Raw genomic sequence first — 18,861 nt, 5'->3', positions numbered from 1 at the left:
TTATGCATGCTGCAGTATGTTTCAGTATTTCTTCTGTTTTAGTAATTTATCATATGGGTTGACCAAATTTGTTAACCTATTCATTCAACAGGTGATATACCTCCTGCCTTTGACCTTGACCTAACTTTCCCCTATTCTACCAGCTTGATATCAGGAATATTGATGGAGCACCTCTGTGTACAGTCAGTTCTACACTAGGTGCTATAGTAAGCAGGGATAAAAACATATTTTTGCTCTCTGCAGGAGAGAAAGCAAAAAGTGTTATCCACTGTGGGTTAGAAATTGAACAAGCGGTGTTGTAAACCCTGTACTGAGGAGGCAAGAGGAGTGGGGAAGTTGGGATGGGTATAGAGGAAGCTTCTCTGGGGAGGGCACTTGGAGTTCTGTCTTTTGGGACAAAGAGCGCTTTTGAAGAGACAGGGAGAAGGGATGAGTGAGAAACTGAGAAAGGATAGGACTGAGAAAACTACATACAAACACTTGGTATACACTTGGTCTTCATCCTGGGGGACTCACAGCTGTGGTCCTAATAATCTCTGAAGAACCCAGTTGTCTTGCTTAGACAAATCACATGAGTTCAGACAAGTGATGCGTTAGGTTTGAGGACTGGGTTGCCCCACTCTGCTCACCAGAGTGTCTAAAAGATTCCAGTGATAGAGGGCTCTATTTTTTTTTCATTCTCCTATTTTTGCCTTTGAATTGAGTTACTTCTTGCCTTATGTAAAATATGTGGTCAAGGGAGTATGTGGGCCACTTCTAATAAAGATGCTTGAAGGAACCAACGCTGTATTTTCTGCATCTTGGAGGAGGACTAGCTTTCCCATCGCTGTCAACAGAAGAGAAATTTGGGCTGAGCTGGGCGGGTGGAGGTGGACCTGGCGGACAGAGCCCATGGATTGCAGGAGGCTGAGCATGAGGCCAAGGTGGCCTCTTTACACCTGGGCAGGTGGGGGAGTCTCCTGAGAATCAGGCATGGCAGGTGGGCTGCGGATGGATGGATGGTGGACGGATGTAGGGACATTCAGTGTGGATTTGAGTGATGAGCTGCAAGTCCCAGCTACCAGTCCTTTCTTTTCTCCTGGCTCCAAGGGTTTGACCACACTCTCCATCTAGGCTCTCTGGAAATTTGAGCACGTTTCTTATGGTTCAGCCTTTCAGCTTGGGCAACGGAGCATGACTATCCTGGGGAGGCTCTAGGAGAGGCAAGGCCAGTGCTGGGGCCCCTGGACAGAGTCTGTCCTGAGAAAGAAATGGATTTTACATTTTCCCCCAGTAGCTATTTTGATTTTTAAGAAAGTAAGCTTTGCTCTGTCTCCATTTGAAGCTCCATGACATACACAGACCTTTGGCTGACCCCAAATACTCAGTGAATAGGTCCTTGGCAAGTGGAGAGCAAGTTGTTGCTTCATGGGTGGTGGGTCAGAGGATCTCTGCTTTTCATTTCTTTTTTTCTAGAAGTACTAGGGTTTGAACTCAGGGCTTCATACTCGGTAGGCAGGCACTGTATCACTTGAGCCACACCTCCAGCTCTTTTTTACTTTAGTTATTTTTCAAGTAGAGTCCTGCTCTTTTTGCCTAGGGCTGATCTAGAATCAATATCTTCCTCCCTATGTCTCCTGTGAAGCAGTTATTACAGACTTGTGCTACCATGCCTGGCTTGAGATGGGCTTTCATTAATTTTTTGCTTGGGCTAGCCTTAAACCTTGATCTCCCCATCTCTAGTCTCTACCTCCTAAGTAACTAGATTACAGACATGTGCCACCACACCTGGCTCTCTGGCTCTTCCAATGAGTCTCCAATGCCTTGTACTTGAGCTCTTGACTATGCATTGAGAATTCTTCACTTTGTCTTTCCTTCCTTCTCTCCGTCATTCAACAAATATTGTGAGTACCAACTATGTGGCTGGCAGTGGGGTAGTGCTTGGTGTCTCTAAGAGAAGCAATGGCAAGCACAATACAGTCCCTGCCACCATGGGCTTAGAGCCTGGTAGAGGAGACAGTGAAATACAGAACAATGTGGGGTAAGCTGAGAGAGGAAATATGGGTGCTATAAGAGCATGGGGTAGGAGGGAACAGTCCCTGGATTGGGATCCTGGAGGCTTCTGAGAGGAAGTGAAGAAATAAGGAAGTGAGGGGGTGGTGGAGTTGGTCCTACAACCGGAAGTGTATTGCTGAGCAGTCCTAGCACCAGGAACAAAGGCCCGAGGCAGAGGGTGATGGGGGCTTTCTATGGTTAGAAGGAGTGGGAGGAAGGAAATGATGAAAGTTAGGAAAGGCCGGAGGGTGATGCTCACGGGCTCCTTAAAGAGGTGGGGCTTTTATTCGGAGGCTGATGAGAAGGGACGAAGGATTCTTTAAGAGGCAGATAGTGACAGTGTCACTATCTGACAAGGTTGCAGATATGAAGAGAAGCAGGTTGATTCCTGAAATTCCTATAGAATGACCTCATGAAGACTGGGGTGTGGGCTGAGGGAGGCAGTGGGTCCGAGGGCCATTGTGAGGTATCCACTTCAACTAAGGAGCAGGACAGTGGTGCCAAGTTCCATCTGTCCTCAGTTTGTGGTGGGACCTCAGACCACCCCTTCTTTCCTCAGATTTTTGTTTTCTCATTAGATGGACGTATGGTCCTGAGTCGCCATCTTTATAGGGTCCTGGCCAGGATCCACGGAGGAAATCTATGTGAAAGACCCTGTCCTATCCTCCTTGTAACCCTAGAAGGCCTGGCTGAGGCACAGATCTGTCCTCTCAGCGCTCTGTCTTTCCCTCTTATCTTTAACTCTAAGTACTTCATCTTCCAGAAACTGGGGAGACCCCTGCCTACCCAGGGTTCATTGGGGGTGTCTCTGGGGAACTTTGGTGGAAAACAATGACATCATTGAGTGAGTGGAGTTGGGCTGGGCTGTCCTCAGCCAATTGAGGGAGAAATGGGGTCTTTATGACTTCTGGACTTACAGCTTTTTTCCAATCTCTTCCATAGCTCCCACATGCTCCCACAGCCCCCCTTCCTCCTCCTTCCCCCCTGAGGTTAGGGTTTGCAGAAAACTTGGCACCTTCCAAACATCCATTTGCATCAGCCTCCCTGGAGAGAGGTCCAGATGGGCCAGGAGGTTATAATGGCTCATTATGTCAGGCACAGTTCTCTCTCCAGAGACCCCCTCCAAGGAAGGGAAGAGAAGTGGGGAAAGGGATTCCTTTGGAAGAGACGGAAGAGTGTGGAGAAGGGCGATCTAAGCCTGGGGAGGCTGCAGGGCTCCTTGTGTTCTGGAAGCTCTGTGTCTGTTCACGCACAGATTTTAGATTTAGGGTTCACTCAGGAATGCAGGAGGAATACAGAGGCCTCGGATATGCCATAGAACTGTGGTGGAGGAAGAAAGGATGGCAATGTTGAGTGAATATTCTTAGTTCCTGCTCCCCAGACTGCCCTCAACACACACACACACACACACACACACACACACACACACACACACACACACACAGATGCACATTCACATGTACATATTCCTTCTCCATAGCTGTGTAAACAGCTTTTAGAGGACACTGGAATTGGTCACCACATTGGTGTGCAGCTGTTGAAGGAAGGAAGGAAGGAAGGAAGAAAGAAAGATGGGTTGTGAAACTGTGACTTGCCTTCTGGGGACAGGACAACTGCACGTGCCCTCTGCTTGGCTTGTCAGTATTTGCTCTCACAGATGACCTCCTCTAGCCATCATGGTGGAAGAGGCAGGTGCCCAGGGGCACTGCAGGAAATCTGTGCCTGCCCCTTGGTTTCTGTATCCCGTTTCCTAACACAGTGCCTGGCACATGACCATCCTCAGGCAGTGTTTGTAGAGTGTGTGAGTTGCAGACATAGGACTCGAGGCTCAGAAGAGGCACTGCAGCTTGGCCAGACCCCCAGAGCAAGTGTGTGCTGAAATCAAAACATGAGGCTCCCTGATGCCGTGTGTCACAGTCTGTGACATTTTATGCTGCCTCTAACATGCAATTATTGGTGAGACTACACGACTATCCTTTCTCCATGCTTTCTTGGGGTGCTTGGGTGACCTGACTTTTCGATTATATGCCCCCAGATATTTAAATTTAATTTATTGAGTAGGAACAAAATGTGACTTGTGATGTTGGGTGTGCTGCTTTTACTCTTTTTCAAATTCTTTGTAAAGGAAGAGTGTGGACAGAGAGAACAGCATATGAAGATTGTTTTGTTGGCTGGGCATGGTGACACACACCTGTCATCCCAGCTACTCAGGAGGTGGAGACAGGAGAATCATGGTCTGAAGCTGGCACCATGCAAATTATCCCAAACACCTACCTGAGAAGTAAACTAAAAGCAAAAGGACTGGGGGAGCCTCAAGTAGTAGAGAGCTTGCTAAGCATGCATGAGGCCTTAGTTTAATCCCCACTACCACGAACAACAGCAAAAAGGTTGCTTTGTAGCAGTAAATTGCAACTGAAGTACTAATCTCCCCCCCTCCTCAAAAAAAAAAAGGTTTTTGGAAAGGATATGGGGAGACAACAATGAATAGAATGAAGGAAACCCTGAAGAACTGGGTTTGGACAGGTTGGAATCAGGAATTAGTAGACAGTCCCTTGAGAACCACTGAGTAGGTCACCTGATTTCCATGGGGGGTATCACTCCCCTCCAGATTCAGAGAGATGAGATCTGACTCCGCAGACTTGTCATGTACCAGTCATTTGGCCAGGTAGGGACAGGACCTTGATCAATTCCTGGTGTCTCAGTCAGCAATGCACTGAGGGGAGTCTTTCTCTAGATGTAAATTAGGCTATATCACCCCTAGAAGATGGACCGGATACTGTCAGGGGGACAGTAGATGTCTCCTGTAGTCTGTGAAGGCTTTTCAAGTTCTGGTGTTCCTGACTTGGAGTCTGACTGTTATCTATGCTTTAAGATGCTCAGAGACATCGGGCAACTTTACACAAGTTCCTGGATGTTTATCAGAGGCTGAGGGCTAAGCACCAAGATTTAGGGCAGGTTAGGTTGCGGTCTTCACGCACCTGTTTTATGTTTGTTCCTTTGCCCACTATGCCCCTCTTTCTAAGCACATTCTCAAAGGTTTAAAAATCTTAGAGAGTCCTTTTCTTCACTTCCGGTGTTTTATACTCTAAGTTTATCTTTACATTTTGGGAGTTTCCTCACCTCCCTCCCCCTCCACTGGCACTTCCATCCAGGTTATCTGTGGTGTCAGCTAATCTGATGCGCACACACTGGAGTTATTTACCAGAAACTGGTTGCCAAGGAGGCTGCTGGGAGGTCATGTTTTTTGCTTTTAAACTTTTCTGTTTCTGAGAAAAACCTCATTTCCCTGAACTGTTCTTACCCAAGTACAATATATGCCCGTGATGGGTTGTTTAGGACACTGTCACACAAATCCACAAACTCTTCTTGGTGAGCCATTTTGAGGGCCCCTCAGGTCGCTAGGGGTTCAGCTGTCTGATTGCAAGAAGTCGGTCCCATTTGCACAGGTGGGTTCTGCCTCTTCATAGAGGCAGCCAAGAGGGAGACATGGAGAGGATTAAATAGAAACCCTGCTGGTCAAAGGAGTCAATGGTGCTCCTGCAAACATCCTTTGCAAAACACAGGACCAGGAGCTACTGGGAAGGGTGCCAGGTCCTGTGGGGAGGGGACTGGGAGAAAATATAATGGGATGCTGTCGGTGGAGAGCAGTGTTGATTTAATGCATTGTTTGGAACCTTCCTTAGCAAGAGGCTAAAGACAGCATCCCCACTAGCTTGGCTTTGACCGAGCTTGTGGGTGGGGCCACCTTGCCTCTGCAGTGCTGATTCTGAAGCTGGTCTTCTGGGCAGCCATGATGCTTGTTCAAGGGGGTCCTTGGATGGGAGGAGGTCTCTTTACTTTAAGGGCAGTTTTGAAGATTCCCTCTTCCTTTGCCTTTCTGCTCTCTTGCAGAGGAATGCCTGTGCTTGTGGGTCCCTGGACTCCCACTGCCTTATTTGGCTTTGCGGCCATGCCTCTGACATATCTGTTTCATTCCTTTGGAGTCAGAGGTAGAATTTGCACTGATTTGGAAAACTTGGTTCTGAAACAGCTCTGGCTGCCGGCCCTCTCCTTTCTTTCACCCTCTTTGAAAACTGAAATAAAACAATACTCACTCATTTTGTTGTTTTGCCCCAAATATGTACTGACATAGGCCATTCCACTAGAATAACACTGTCTGCTTTTTAACAATACTTCCTGCTGCCCGCCTGGCCTGAGCACCACCATTTCCCTTGGATGAAAGGGAAAGCTGAGGGGTTGGAGGTGTAGGTCGGAGTGGAGCACTTACCTCGAATATCCCTGGGTTTCCTCACCAGTACCATAACACACACACACAAACACACCTGAGGTGTTTGATGGCTGTTGATGTAGCTCAGTGGTAGAGCACTTACTTGCCTACCATGCGTGAGGCCCTGAGTTTTAAATTGACACATAAAAATGGTACATATTTGCCAGGCGCTGGCAGCTCACACCTGTAATCTTAGGCAGAGATCAGGAGGATTGCGGTTTGAAGCCAGCCCGGGCAAGTAGTTAGCAAGACCCTATCTCAAAAAAACCCATCACAAGAAAAGGGCTGGTGGAGTGGCTCAAGGTGTAGGCCCTGAGTTCAAACCCCAGTACTGCAAACAAACAAACAAAAAAAAAGAGGTACATGTTTGTAGGTCATCTTTACCCTTTTGAAGGGGAGGTTAGGGATAGAGGAACTATTCAGAAGGTTAAAAGTACCAAATTGAATAGGATATTCCTCAGAGCCCAAAAAACACCACCTGGAAAAAACTAGTGTTCCGTAGAGAATATAATTCTCAGTAGGCCTGAGATGGGGCCTCGGGTTTTATATTTTTCACAGCCCTTCCTGGTGGGGTGCGTTTCCTGTGCTGAGTCCCAGGGCACTAGCAATAAGAGGGTGAGCAGGAACTGAAAGAGGGGGTCCACATCAGTAGGGTGGACTTAGAGGGCCTGCAAGTCTGCACCTTCCAGATATCACGGGGTACAGACAGACACCTGCGCTCCCTTGGAAGGACCAGACAGAGCAAGACCTGGGGAGGAAGGAGACAGAGGGAGGGTAGCCTCTGTCCTGAGCAGGACAAGGGTTGCTAGGTTGTTTTTCAAAGTAGTTGGGAAATTGGTATCACTTTGTCTTCATCACTTTGCTTATCTGATGGTGGGGGAAGGAGAGCTGAGCTCCCCAAAGATGTTTTGCAAATTTATCTCAGTCTCCCTGCCCCTCCCTTCTGAGCAGGGGTTCTTGAGACATTTGAAATTTGATTTAAAGACATTGCTCGGGTTTGGAGGTTTCCAACCTCAGGAAAGACTAGAGCTAGGTCAGAGCTATTTGTGTACTGCGAGTGATTTGTGGGCCTGGCTGCTTGAACAAAAAGGTTTCATGTTGTCACGAGCAGTTCTGTTCTCCCCTGGAGAGCGACCTTATATTTACTGTCTGGTGTTCCTGGGGTGGGGGTGGGGGGCAATTTATTTTCTTGGTGGAACTTAGAGCATGCAGGTTTTGCTTAAGGACTTTGGGGTTCAAGCAACCTTGGTTTCCCCTAAAGTTAGCACTCCAGTGTCATTCACTGTTACCACAAGGATGTAAGGCATGGTGGCTCTGACCAAAGCAATAGGGTACAACAGAAATTGCTTTTCTATCAAAGCCAAACAAGGGAGGGGGAGGGGTGGGAAATCTCGGACAACCGCCCTCTCTTCGTGGATACACATCACTCACTGCTCGTTTCCTGAAAATCCCAATGCTGTCCAGTGGTGAGACAGCTTCCTGCCCATATGCTAAGCCAGCCCCTTGGCAGGCAGGAGATGACAACAAGATGTGGTCCGAGAAGGGACAGCTGGGCTGAGTGGACCACTCAGTTTCCATGTGGTCTCCTCTCTGTGGGGATGGCGTCGTTTTTTTTTAAATTTTTATTTTATTCATATGTGCATACAATGCTTGGGTCATTTCTCCCCCCTTCCCCCACCCTGTCCCTTACTCCCTCCACCCCCTCCCTCTCCCCCCTGCCCCCTTGATACCCGCCAGAAACTATTTTGCCCTTATCTCTAGTTTTGTTGAAGAGAGAGTATAAGCAATAATAGGAAGGAACAAGGGTTTTTGCTAGTTAAGATAAGGATAGCCAAACAGGGAGTTGACTCACATTAATTTCCTGTACGTGTGTGTTACCTTCTAGGTTAATTCTTCTTATCTAACCTTTTCTCTAGTTCCTGGTCCCCTTCTCCTATTGGCCTCAGTTGCTTTAAAGTGGCATCATTTTTGTCTTGAGAGCAACACCAGGGTTGCACGTGAGGTCCTTGGACCCATACAGCCCTAACTTGGGGGGAGTGGGGAACATTTGAAAACAGTGTTTTGTCCCCTATTGGTAAAATTAAACAGATGGTGGTGAAGTGTGACTCTCCCTTTTGCTTCTGGAAGGAACTTCCTGGCCAATGTTCATGGCCCATTTGGGAAAGGGCTATTTCAAGAGACCTAGCCCTAAAATCCTGGAGCATCCACTTTCCTTTTCCTGTCCTGTGCTTCGCTCACCCATGTGGCTCTTCTCTGCAGACATCCCCATCCCAAAGCTAACGGTCTCTTTTGTTGTGGCTTGACATAGAGCCTCAGAACCACTCATGTCACCGTCAAATTGCAGTTTGGTCTACAGATTCCTGGCAGTGACTTAGTTTTATGATTCAACCTCTGAGAACCAGAATCACTGAACTACTTACATAGCATGGTTCACAGACCTGGGGCTGAAATCCCACTGGACTGCTGTGCTGTGAGCACTTAGATCCTCCTGAGGTAGGAGTACCTAGCGCTTGACCTCCAGTGGGGGATGTGGGGTGGGGTCATGACTGTAAACACTCTGGGTTTCCCCAGCTCAGTAGAATCCAGGATGTGGTAGAGGCAGGAAGATGAGGTGAGCTTGGATAGTGAGGTGTGTTTTGGCATCTTTGAAATTTGTTCAAAAACTTGTGGTCTAGGGCGGTGGCTTGAAGCTTCAGCCTGCATCAGAATCAGGAGGAAAGCTACTAAAATGAAAGACTGGGCCCCCACCCTAGAGCTTCTGCCTGATTAAGTGGGTCTGGGTGGGACTGGTGTATGCTGACTTGAAAGGGTGGTTAGGTGATGGGGATGCAGGTTGTTCCCTATATATTCAGAAGACAGACTGAAGGCAGTGATGGCTGGTTGCAGAGAAGCAGTTTTTAATTCCGTGTAAGAACTTCACTACATGTAGTCAGAATTGGTGAGGTGCAGGCGCCTGTGACTCACGCCTGTAATCCTAGCTATTCAGGAGGCACAGATCAGGAGGATTGAGGTTCAAAAGCCAGCCCCAGGCAAATAGTTTATCTCACAAAGCACATAACAAAAAAGGGCTGGTGGAGTGGCTCAAGTGGTAAGAGAGCCTGCCCAGCAAGTTAACAAACAAAAAAGCCAAAACTGGTGAAGGTAGTCTCAGTAGCTGAAGTCTCCAATATTGACTGGCCACCTGGCAGAACCCTGTGCTCAGTAGAAGTTTCACTTATTCGTTCATGCATGCATCCATCCATCCTCTTACTCAGAATAAACAGGACCTGTCTGCTTGCTAGGAGCTTGGAGCTGAGAAGTCTGGAAAGCCAACCATGGTTCCTGTCCTGCGGGAGCCCTCAGTCCAGTGAGCTTGACGATGGGATATCTAGGGTCCCTTTCTTTTTATTTATTTATTTATTTATTTATTTATTTTCATTTTTCTTTTATTATTCATATGTGCATACAAGGATTGGTTCATTTCTCCCCCCTGCCCCCACCCCCTCCCTTACCACCCACTCCGCCCCCTCCCTCTCACCCCCCTCAATACCCAGCAGAAACTATTTTGCCCTTATTTCTAATTTTGTTTTAGAGAGAGTATAAGCAATAATAGGAAGGGACAAGGGTTTTTGCTGGTTGAGATAAGGATAGCTATACAGGGCATTGACTCACATTGAATTCCTGTGCGTGTGTGTTGCCTTCTAGGTTAATTCTTTTTGATCTAACCTTTTCTCTAGTTCCTGGTCCCCTTTTCCTATTGGCCTCAGTTGCTTTTAAGGTATCTGCTTTAGTTTCTCTGCGTTAAGGGCAACAAATGCTAGCTAGTTTTTTAGGTGTCTTACCTATCCTCACCCCTTCCCTGTGTGCTCTCGCTTTTGTCATGTGCTCAGAGTCCAATCTCTAGGGTCCCTTTCAATGCAGAGGCAGAATGCTAAGGATGGCAGCAGAGCCTCAGAACTACAACACACAGGAGGACTCTTAACTTCTGAGGGTGTGTGGCTGAGAACCAACAGTGTGTGAATACTGCCAGGCTCAGTTTGGATTGCTGTCTGTGTGTGGTATCAGCCTGCTACACACATTATTATGCTATTTGATTCTTTTGGGTGTGTGAGGGATGTAATAGGGTTTGAACTCAGAGCCTCATGCTTACTAGGCCTGCACTTTATCCCTTGAGCCATGCCTCCAGCCCTTTCTACTTTATTTATTTATTTTTCTGGCGGTACTGGGGTTTGAACTCAGGACCCCATGCACTCTATCACTTGAGCCACTCTGTCATCCCCTTTAGTTATTTTTTGGATAAGGTCTCCCACTTTTTGTCTAAGCTGGCCTTGGACCGTGATCCTCCCACTTTCCCTCATAGCTGGGATTATAGATGTGTACACCACACCACACCTTCTTTGTTCTTTGAGATAAGATCTTGCTCAGTTTGATTTTAGCCTGAACTGGCTTTAAACCATAACCCTGCTATCTTTGCCTCCCAAGTAGCTGGAATTACAGGCACGAGCCCTAGCTTAAGACAGCTCTTTCAAGTAGGTATATTGTCCTCATTTTTGTGAAAGAGAAGGCTGAGGTCTGGGTAAATGATTTTTTTTCCCCCTTCTGCCAAGACTCAGGAGCCTGAGGATGTATTTATCTCCAGTGCATTTCCTGCAGGAAAATTCACACCTTTCTTCTGTCATTATACTTTGAACCTCTTGCCAGCATGCCCTCTGTGGAAACGACCCAGGAAATGGGCTGCAGGAATGAGCTAATTGTTTTTCTTTCCCTTCTGAAGGCATATGCTGGCCAATGAATGACTGATAGAGACAAAGGCAAATTCCATCAGCTTTTCTGAATTCTTCCATCCTACGCCCTGGTAAAGCCAATAATGATAATCCCTAACTCCACACTGTGCCTGTGGGTGTTCAGCCCACATGCTGTTTGATTCTATTTGATGTATTTATTTATTTTTTGGTGATACTGGGCTTCGAACTCAGGGTCTTATTTTTAAAATATGATCTTATGTTTTGATGCCCAGGCTGGCCTGGACTGTGATCTTCCTGTTTATACTTCTTGCGTAGCTGGGATGATAGATGTGTGCCACCACATCTAGTGCATATTTGTGCAGGCTGGCCTTGAGCTGCGACCCTCCTGATCTCTGCCTCCCCAGTAGCTAGGAACAGGCAGGAGCCACCATGTCTGGCTTATGTTGTTTGATTCTGAAGTAGGTGTTTTATCCTCCCTCCCTCATTCCATTTAACCAATGATAAGCACTGACACCCCCTGGTGAGCAAAGTTGGGGGGGAGGGGTTATGGGGGTGGTGACCTCTGCCCGCCTGGGGCTTGCAGACAAATTCCTTCAGATCAGCAAGAGCCTCCTCCTCTGAGTTCTGGGCTGGTGAGATGTGGAGGAGAAAGCAAAAGGGCTGGAGGCTGACTGTGGCAAGTTAGACCCAAGTGTTCCCTGGAACAAGTGTTTCTCAGCCAGCTGGATTTCATGTTCTGCTACATTTAATTATATCCCCTTGGGGCATTTGCCTTCTGCTGGGGCTGGGGGAACCTGAGTCAGGAGTCCCAGAACTTGGAGCTTGAAGTGACACTAGGGTCTCTGTACTGTGAGCCTGTCTTGCTGGGACATGTCACTTCTTCAAAACCTCAGTTATCCCTTCGACTCCTTTGGCTCTCTGTGGGGCCCCCAGCTCCCATTTTCTTCTTTTAAAATCTGCTTTTAAAAGCAGATTTGAATTAGGTTTTCAGTTTTGGTTATTACTCTTAAAATGAATTTCAGAAATCTGTAACTTCCGTGGGAACATCTGTGGTCCCCTGAGATAATCACCGTTAACAGTACACATTTGCTTTTCTTTTTGTATTGTGTATGGACATTTGTTAGTTTTTCATTAAATGGATCTTTATAATTTAGTGTTTCTTTGTAACTCCAGTTTTTCATTAAATGGATCTTTATAATTTAGTGTTTCTTTGTAACTCCTTTTTAGACATTTTCTGTACTAGTTCACACAGATCTATGGCATTCTTTCTCTCTCTCTCTCTGTTTCTCCCTCCCCCTCTCTCTTCATCACACTCCAACAATTTCTAATGGTATCCTCCATTAGAAAACTTTTCACCCCTGACCTTGACTTTCTGTGGATCCATTCTGCTGGTTGAAGCATCCATTTTGCTCTTTAATTTTTCTTTTGCCTTTTAGAGAAATTCTGGGAACCCTGTTTGGTGTCACCTGGCTTTTGGTGAGGGATTCTTAGCCTCAGCTTCAAAGGGTCTATGACAAAAGAGAAAGCAACATCCAAGTTTACAAAAGAGAAAAGGGATTTCTTGGAAGGGTAAGGTGTAGAACTGCTAGGTCTCAGGAAATCTGAACCACAGTTCTTAGAAAGAACAGGCAAAGACAACTACAGGAACCCACGTAGCAGTAACACATCTATTCCTTCATCTGTTCAGGCCTTGCACTCCATTGGCTCCCCTTGGGGGGCCAGGTGGGACCCCTGGGTTGATATCCCACCAAATCATGCAATGGAGGGGGGGTTATTCCCTTGAAGAAAAATTGATGTGCTGATACTAAAAATTGGTGTGTGCCATGTTGGAAAGAAATGAATCGAGCTTCACAATAGGGTCTTCAGACCCTGGGAGATTTTGTGCATGTGTTTGCCTGTGTATTTTCTCTGGACTCAAAATAAAATTTAAAGTCATTGCTTCAGTTATGTCAGCTCCATCTGGTTGGAGTGATGATACAATGAGTATATAATTAAAGACAAGCTTTCTCTTTTGCCTTTTTGTTCCTTACTCCCTTCTGGCCACCCCATTTCTTCTGCTGTGGCATCCTGTCTTAGTTCAATTAAAGTCACTGGTGACTGTTACCAGGAGGATGAAGTCCACCAATAAAGACATAAATATCTGCTTTTCTTCTTTGCAGGCAGCTTTTTGCTCCAACCTATACAGAAACCTTTTATACTTCAAGTGGCAGCCCTCAGACGACCCCACTGAAATCTGAGGTGAGTTCAGCTCAACGTATATATCTACCAGCACTGCCCTAGCTGGATACCACTCCTAGGGACCAGGGAGGTGCTGATGGAGATGCCCACTTCTGGAAGGACTGTTCCCCATGACGGAAGACCAAGGGAACAAACAGGGAAGCCAAGTGTGTGCTGTGGTATCGATGCCCCCTGTCCTTTGCTGTCTAAAGTGAATAAATAAAAGGATGCAGTGGGTTAGGGCCATTGCACTGATTAAAACCGGTATGAATCATACCTTTTCTTGGTGTTATGTTAATTATACACATACAAAACTGTCATCTCACCCAATTAGATGTTTGCTCAGTCCCTTTCCTAATAGATATGTAAGGTTTGCAGAGTTGAGTGTAAAATTTTGGTCTGCCTTTTTAATGTATTTTTAATTTATGAAGGTTTTCTTGTTTTGCTGCTGCCTTCATACAGAACATTTACCCCTCAAGGCTGCTTTTCAATAGGGATGTTTACACAGAGTCAAAGGTTTGTCACTTAGAAATCACAGTCTTGCGGTGAGTACTCCCTGGATGGACATCCAAGGGAGTGAATCCTGCACATTTAATGGTTTGCCAGCCCTGTTTGCTTTGCCTGTGCAAAGTTTAGAGCAGTGGTTCTCAAGCAAGGTCCTTTTACCTCTCCTGGAGACCCCTAGCAATATTTGGAGACAACTTTGATTGTCGTTGGGGGTGGGGTGGAGGGATCCTGATGGTGTCTATCTAGTGGGCAGAGGCCAGAGATCCTGGTAACCATCTGATCCTGTGCACAGGACAGAACCTTGAGTGTCAGCAGCACACCATTTGAGAAGCCCTGGATTAGAGTGGCCTTTCTGAGCCTGCTGATGAGATGGGGTGAAGCAGAAAGAAAGAGCCAAAGTAATGGTGTCCTTTGCCTTTGAGACAGGATGAGTGGGCTTTTGAGGGCAGAGAGCTGAGGTGTGGTGTGGAGAACAGCAGGGCAGGTCCCTCTGCTCAGGACCCCTCTAGGAGCTTCTGTGGAAACTGATTCTCACACAAGGCTTTTTTTTTTCCCCCTTCTTATTTAGAACCGTTCTTTAAAATATCCCTGCTGGACTAACAAGACTGTGACAACCTTCTCTGGGTCACTAATAGCTTAGCTCGGCTTGTCAGATTCCTCTGAATGGGGAGGGGGACACAGGGTCTGAAAGACCTAGTGTGGTGTCACTAGGAAGCTGAGGGGCTCTGTTAGGTTGCTAGACATGAAGGTCAACATATCTTCTTCACCAAGACCTTCCTGGATGGGGAAGGAGTTCCTGCAGGCTGTGTCAAGGACATGGGCCAGCTGTGCCCTACACCTTCTTAAATCCTTGGTCCAAGCTTCTCCTTGCTGACAGGGACGGGAGCAGGGCTTCGTGACAGCCATGCATAGAAAGACCCAGCGGATACAACCTCACAAAAACACCCTCTTTTGAGTTTGGCTCCTCCTGCTCCCATACCAACAGCTCAAGAATGGGGCTCAGTCCCCAAGTTTGCCATGAGCTCATGCTTCCTGTTATGAAGTGTCCTCTTCCCCCTTCACCCCCCCCCCGCCCCAGCCTGGCCCCCTCAGACTGGAATGCAATGACTTCATGGCTGATTCTTGATTTCTTCTTTGTGCTCTCTGCTGGTGCATTAGGCAGAGATGTTTTAAGGACCTCTCAGAATCAGAGCAGTGAATTTTCCCCTTGTTCCCAGAATCCTCTCCTTCCTGAAAGTCTTGTTGGCTGAAGTGCATCCCTGCTGAACCATGGGACAGCTCATTGTTTCCTTACATCCTCTGCTACTGGACTCTTGCAAAGTCCACACCCAGACCCAGGAGCCTTCTCATCTGGAAGCTGAGAAATCAATGAGAAACAGGACTGGAACAATGCATTTGGCCGTTCTTGACCCAAGTGTGGAAGACTGCACTCTGCCTCCAAACTTGACCCAGCATAGCAGGAGTTCTGGGAACTTTTTCAGGACTCATGAGCCAGGCCTTTAGGCTACAGCCCTAATCTAGGTCAGGTCACTGGGGGAATGGATCTATAAATGCATTCCAACTGAGAGAGCTTGCAGAGTTTGGGGTCTGAAGCCAGCACTGCAGCCTTGGCTTTCGCTAGCTATGTGGTCTTAATCAACCACCACACTATCGAAATATTTTTCATCTCAGAAATTGGATATGCTGATATCTGAAAGAGCTATGGAAAGGAAAGATGATTCACTGACTTTGATGGGAATTTATAAACTTCTTTTCTAACCCCATATTTTACTGTTGAGGGCATTGGGAGGAGAAGAGGAAAGGTCACTTGGCCCAAGTTCAAAAGTGGCAAGGCTTGGACTAGAACTTGTGTCCTTTGTTGCTCAAGGTGCTAGTGGGTACTAGAGCTTTGGTGAGTTAAATCCAAGGCTGTAGTGGATGCTGCTATGTCTGGGAAAGGCAGAGGATGGCGTTCAGTACTGGGCTGTTGGGGTTCCAATACCACTTCCAACAGCTTAGTGAATGACTTAAAACCTCCCTAGCCTTTGGTTTCCCCCTTTACAAACATATGAAAAATAGTAGCTGACTCATGTGGCTGTGGCTGGAATTAAAGGAAAAAAGATCTACCTGCCAGCTAGGTGTTAGCACTTACTTTTGCTAAGAGTAATTGGTAAGTATCCTCCTCGTGTGTGACAGTGTGTGTAAAAGTCCTCTGCACATCGTTGAGCAGGTGACAAGAGTCTGTTGTTAGGCTGTTTCAGAGTGCACCTGTGCTGTGCACACCGAGAGCATCCGTGCCTGACCTACATTTATGTATGAGTTCCATGACTCTCCATCATTCCAACTTCTGTGAGCCCCACTTATCCCATTCAGGCCTGGCCCCCCTTCTCTCCAAGAGAACTGGCCTCTCTTCTCCCTGTCAGTGACCCTGTGCTGCTGAGTTTGTGCCCCACAGTTGAGTTCTAAGAACCCAGAGCCCAGGGGCAGGTGGAGAAGCCATGTGACAGGCTGGCCTTTGGAAGCAGATGGACCCCAGGCCAGAAGGAAGGCTTTGCCTACCCAATCTTCTTTCAGAGGTGCTGGGTAATGTTCCCTCAGCACAGTAGCTTTCCTTTGCACTCGTCTGAAGGTCGGGATATGACTTATTTAAGGTCCAGGAGATTTTGACGCAGAGAGAGGGCTGACACCCATCCTTCCCCTTGGCCGCATGGTCATGGATGGGTAGAAGAGGCATCTCACTGGCTGATGGATTCCCAGCAGATGAAAGGCCACCCATGGTCCAAAGCCCAAGTTAAGTGTCGATTTGGCTTATATCCTCTGATCTGGCTGCAGGGCTCAGCTGATAGGATGTAGAATCAGACTCAGCCAAGGCCCTGGATTCAGCCCTTTGCTGGGCTTCCTAGTTCCTTGGGGCCACATTCTGTTCTCAAGGAAGGAAAATTTAGCAATAATATGGCCATTAGTGTTTACTGCCTTCAGTTCAAGGTCAAGTACTGGGAACTCCTCCGTAAATGACAAAACCAGCCTCTTGTATACAGTGCTCCCACGACCACTCTGATGGCAACTGAAGATACAAAAGGCCAGAGAGAGGTTGTTTATGTGGCTGGTAGGTGTGGGACGCTGGATTTAAATCTATCCAAAATGTTTCAATTGAATTTTAAGGCTGTGCTCAGGCCTAGAGCTGGGAGGAAGGTGTATCCAGGGGGAACAGACAAAAAGGTCAGCTGTCCCCTGGGCCGCTTCCCTGCCTGCTGTGGACAAGGACACCACCACAAGTGGCATGGAACTTGAAATGGGTCCCTTAGACTGTTCCAACAGTAAAGTCTGAGCATTTATGATTGGCCCTGCTCAGGCTCAGAGGTTGGGAGAAAAGAGACAGCCCTCGTGTCTGCCACTGTGTGATTTCTCTTCTTTAGGCCTTTTCCAAAGCTGGCTCTACCCTGGGGTTTAACCTTCTCTGTCTGGCCAGTTCATCTCTCCTGACTTCTCTAGGAAGAGGTTATAGGAATTGGTTCCTTGTTATCCCCTTCCATTTGTTGGGATCATCTTGTTTGTGCTCGTTTTTCTCACTGAGCATGTTAACACTGTCACCTTTAAGCGCTATTCCCCTACTTGCGACACTCTGCTAGCACATAAGTGCTTATTTGAAGTTATCTTTCTTTGGCTCTCACAAGACCATAAGCCTCCGAGGGCCACAGCTACGTCTCTGTTTGCTCCTAACGGTACCTCTGGGGCCCTGCCCAGGGCCTGGCACGTGGAGATCACAGCTCTGTGTAGGGATGTGGGAATCGAGCTGGGTTTGGGGACCAGATGGCCGTGAGGCTTGGCGACTAGCAGATGGCATCAGGGCTCAAGGACTCAGGTGCAGAGGCAGATAGGATCCAGGTGTGAAGGGGCTCGGGGGTGCAAGTGGAGGACATCATGAACTGTAGAAGGAATGGAGTGGATTCATTCATTTCCTGGGGCTGCTTTAACAAAGCACCATGAACTTGGCGATGAAAAGCAGCCGAAATCTATTTTCTCACAGTTCTGGAAGTTCAAAACCCATGGTGTTGGCCACGCTCCCTCCAAAGCCTCTATCCCCTCATAGCTCTCGGTGGCTCCTTGAGTTGCCAGTCTTTACTTCCACCTTCGAGTGACCTCTTCTCTTTCTGTGTGTCCTTTCTTCTTCTCGTGTCCTTTCCTCTTCTTTTAAGGAGACAAGTCTTTGGATTTAGGACTCAGTCTAATCCATTATGACCTCACGTTTATTTAATCACAAAGCAAAGACCCCGTTTCCAAATAAAGTCATATTCTGAGTCTCTAAGTGGACGTGAATTTTAGGGGGACTTCTTATAGGGGGTTACAAAGGTGACATTGGAAGGAGACAGGTTCTTTTCAGAAGCCAGTGCTTCCTGGGGCTGACATCACATCATGGGAAGGGCTCTGAACCTGATGAGAAAGTTCTGGATTCTCCAACCTCGCAGGGAGAGCTTTGGAGAATCCCTGTGCTCCCATGAGCCTCGGCTTCTTCCACTGCTCCATGGGCACCATGGCACCTTTCAGGATTTTTGTGAGACTCAAAGTGGTGGCTTCGAAGCTTTTTTGTGTTCTAAGGTGCTGTGAGACCAGGGTAGATATAGAGTTGTCATCTGTCGTACTCAGCACTATTTGACTGACCACCTCTTTTCTCCTTGCTAGGACCACTGCTTTTACCATGGTAGGGTGAGGAAGGCAGAAGAATCCAGTGTCACACTCAGCACCTGCCGGGGAATTCGGTAAGAGACCCTGGCGCTGCAGGAGAGCCTCTGCCGGTCCCCTGAGGAATGGGCTGACCCAAGGACCTTGGGAAAGGGGCCACTGGGACTGGGGGTGGGGGCAGCTCTGAGAAGGGCCACGCTTGGGGGATGCATGAGAAATCTGAGATAATCCACACTGACCTTTCCTGAGGAACTTGGTGTTTTAAAGTGAAGGTTTTATTATTGTTTGGGAATGGTGAGGGCCAACCAATGAGATGACTTACCACGAAGAAGAGGCTAATTCTCACAGAGAAAGGAAGGACCTACTCTGTCATGAGGAGCCTCATGGAAAAGTGCTGGGGTTGAGGGAGTGAGAAGTGAGGCCACGTGGCTTCTGTGGAGGGGTGAGTGAGCT

The 18,861-nt window shown here is 47.4% G+C and overlaps 1 protein-coding gene across 2 annotated transcripts in view; it reads left to right on the top strand.

The window, feature by feature from the left end:
• Positions 1 to 18,861, top strand: part of Adam19 (ADAM metallopeptidase domain 19) — an 82,594-nt gene that overhangs the window by 21,694 nt on the left and 42,039 nt on the right. For both annotated transcript variants that reach the window (XM_020179206.2, XM_020179207.2), the window contains exons 4-5: positions 13,185 to 13,263; positions 18,409 to 18,485. In XM_020179206.2, coding sequence (XP_020034795.2) covers positions 13,185 to 13,263; positions 18,409 to 18,485 — 156 coding nt within the window. The remainder of the gene's footprint in view (positions 1 to 13,184; positions 13,264 to 18,408; positions 18,486 to 18,861) is intronic.

Source organism: Castor canadensis, chromosome 16, assembly GCF_047511655.1.
Source record: "Castor canadensis chromosome 16, mCasCan1.hap1v2, whole genome shotgun sequence".
NCBI lineage: Eukaryota > Metazoa > Chordata > Mammalia > Rodentia > Castoridae > Castor > Castor canadensis.
Note: the sequence above shows the minus strand (reverse complement) of the source record. Positions and strands in the feature narration are given on the sequence as shown.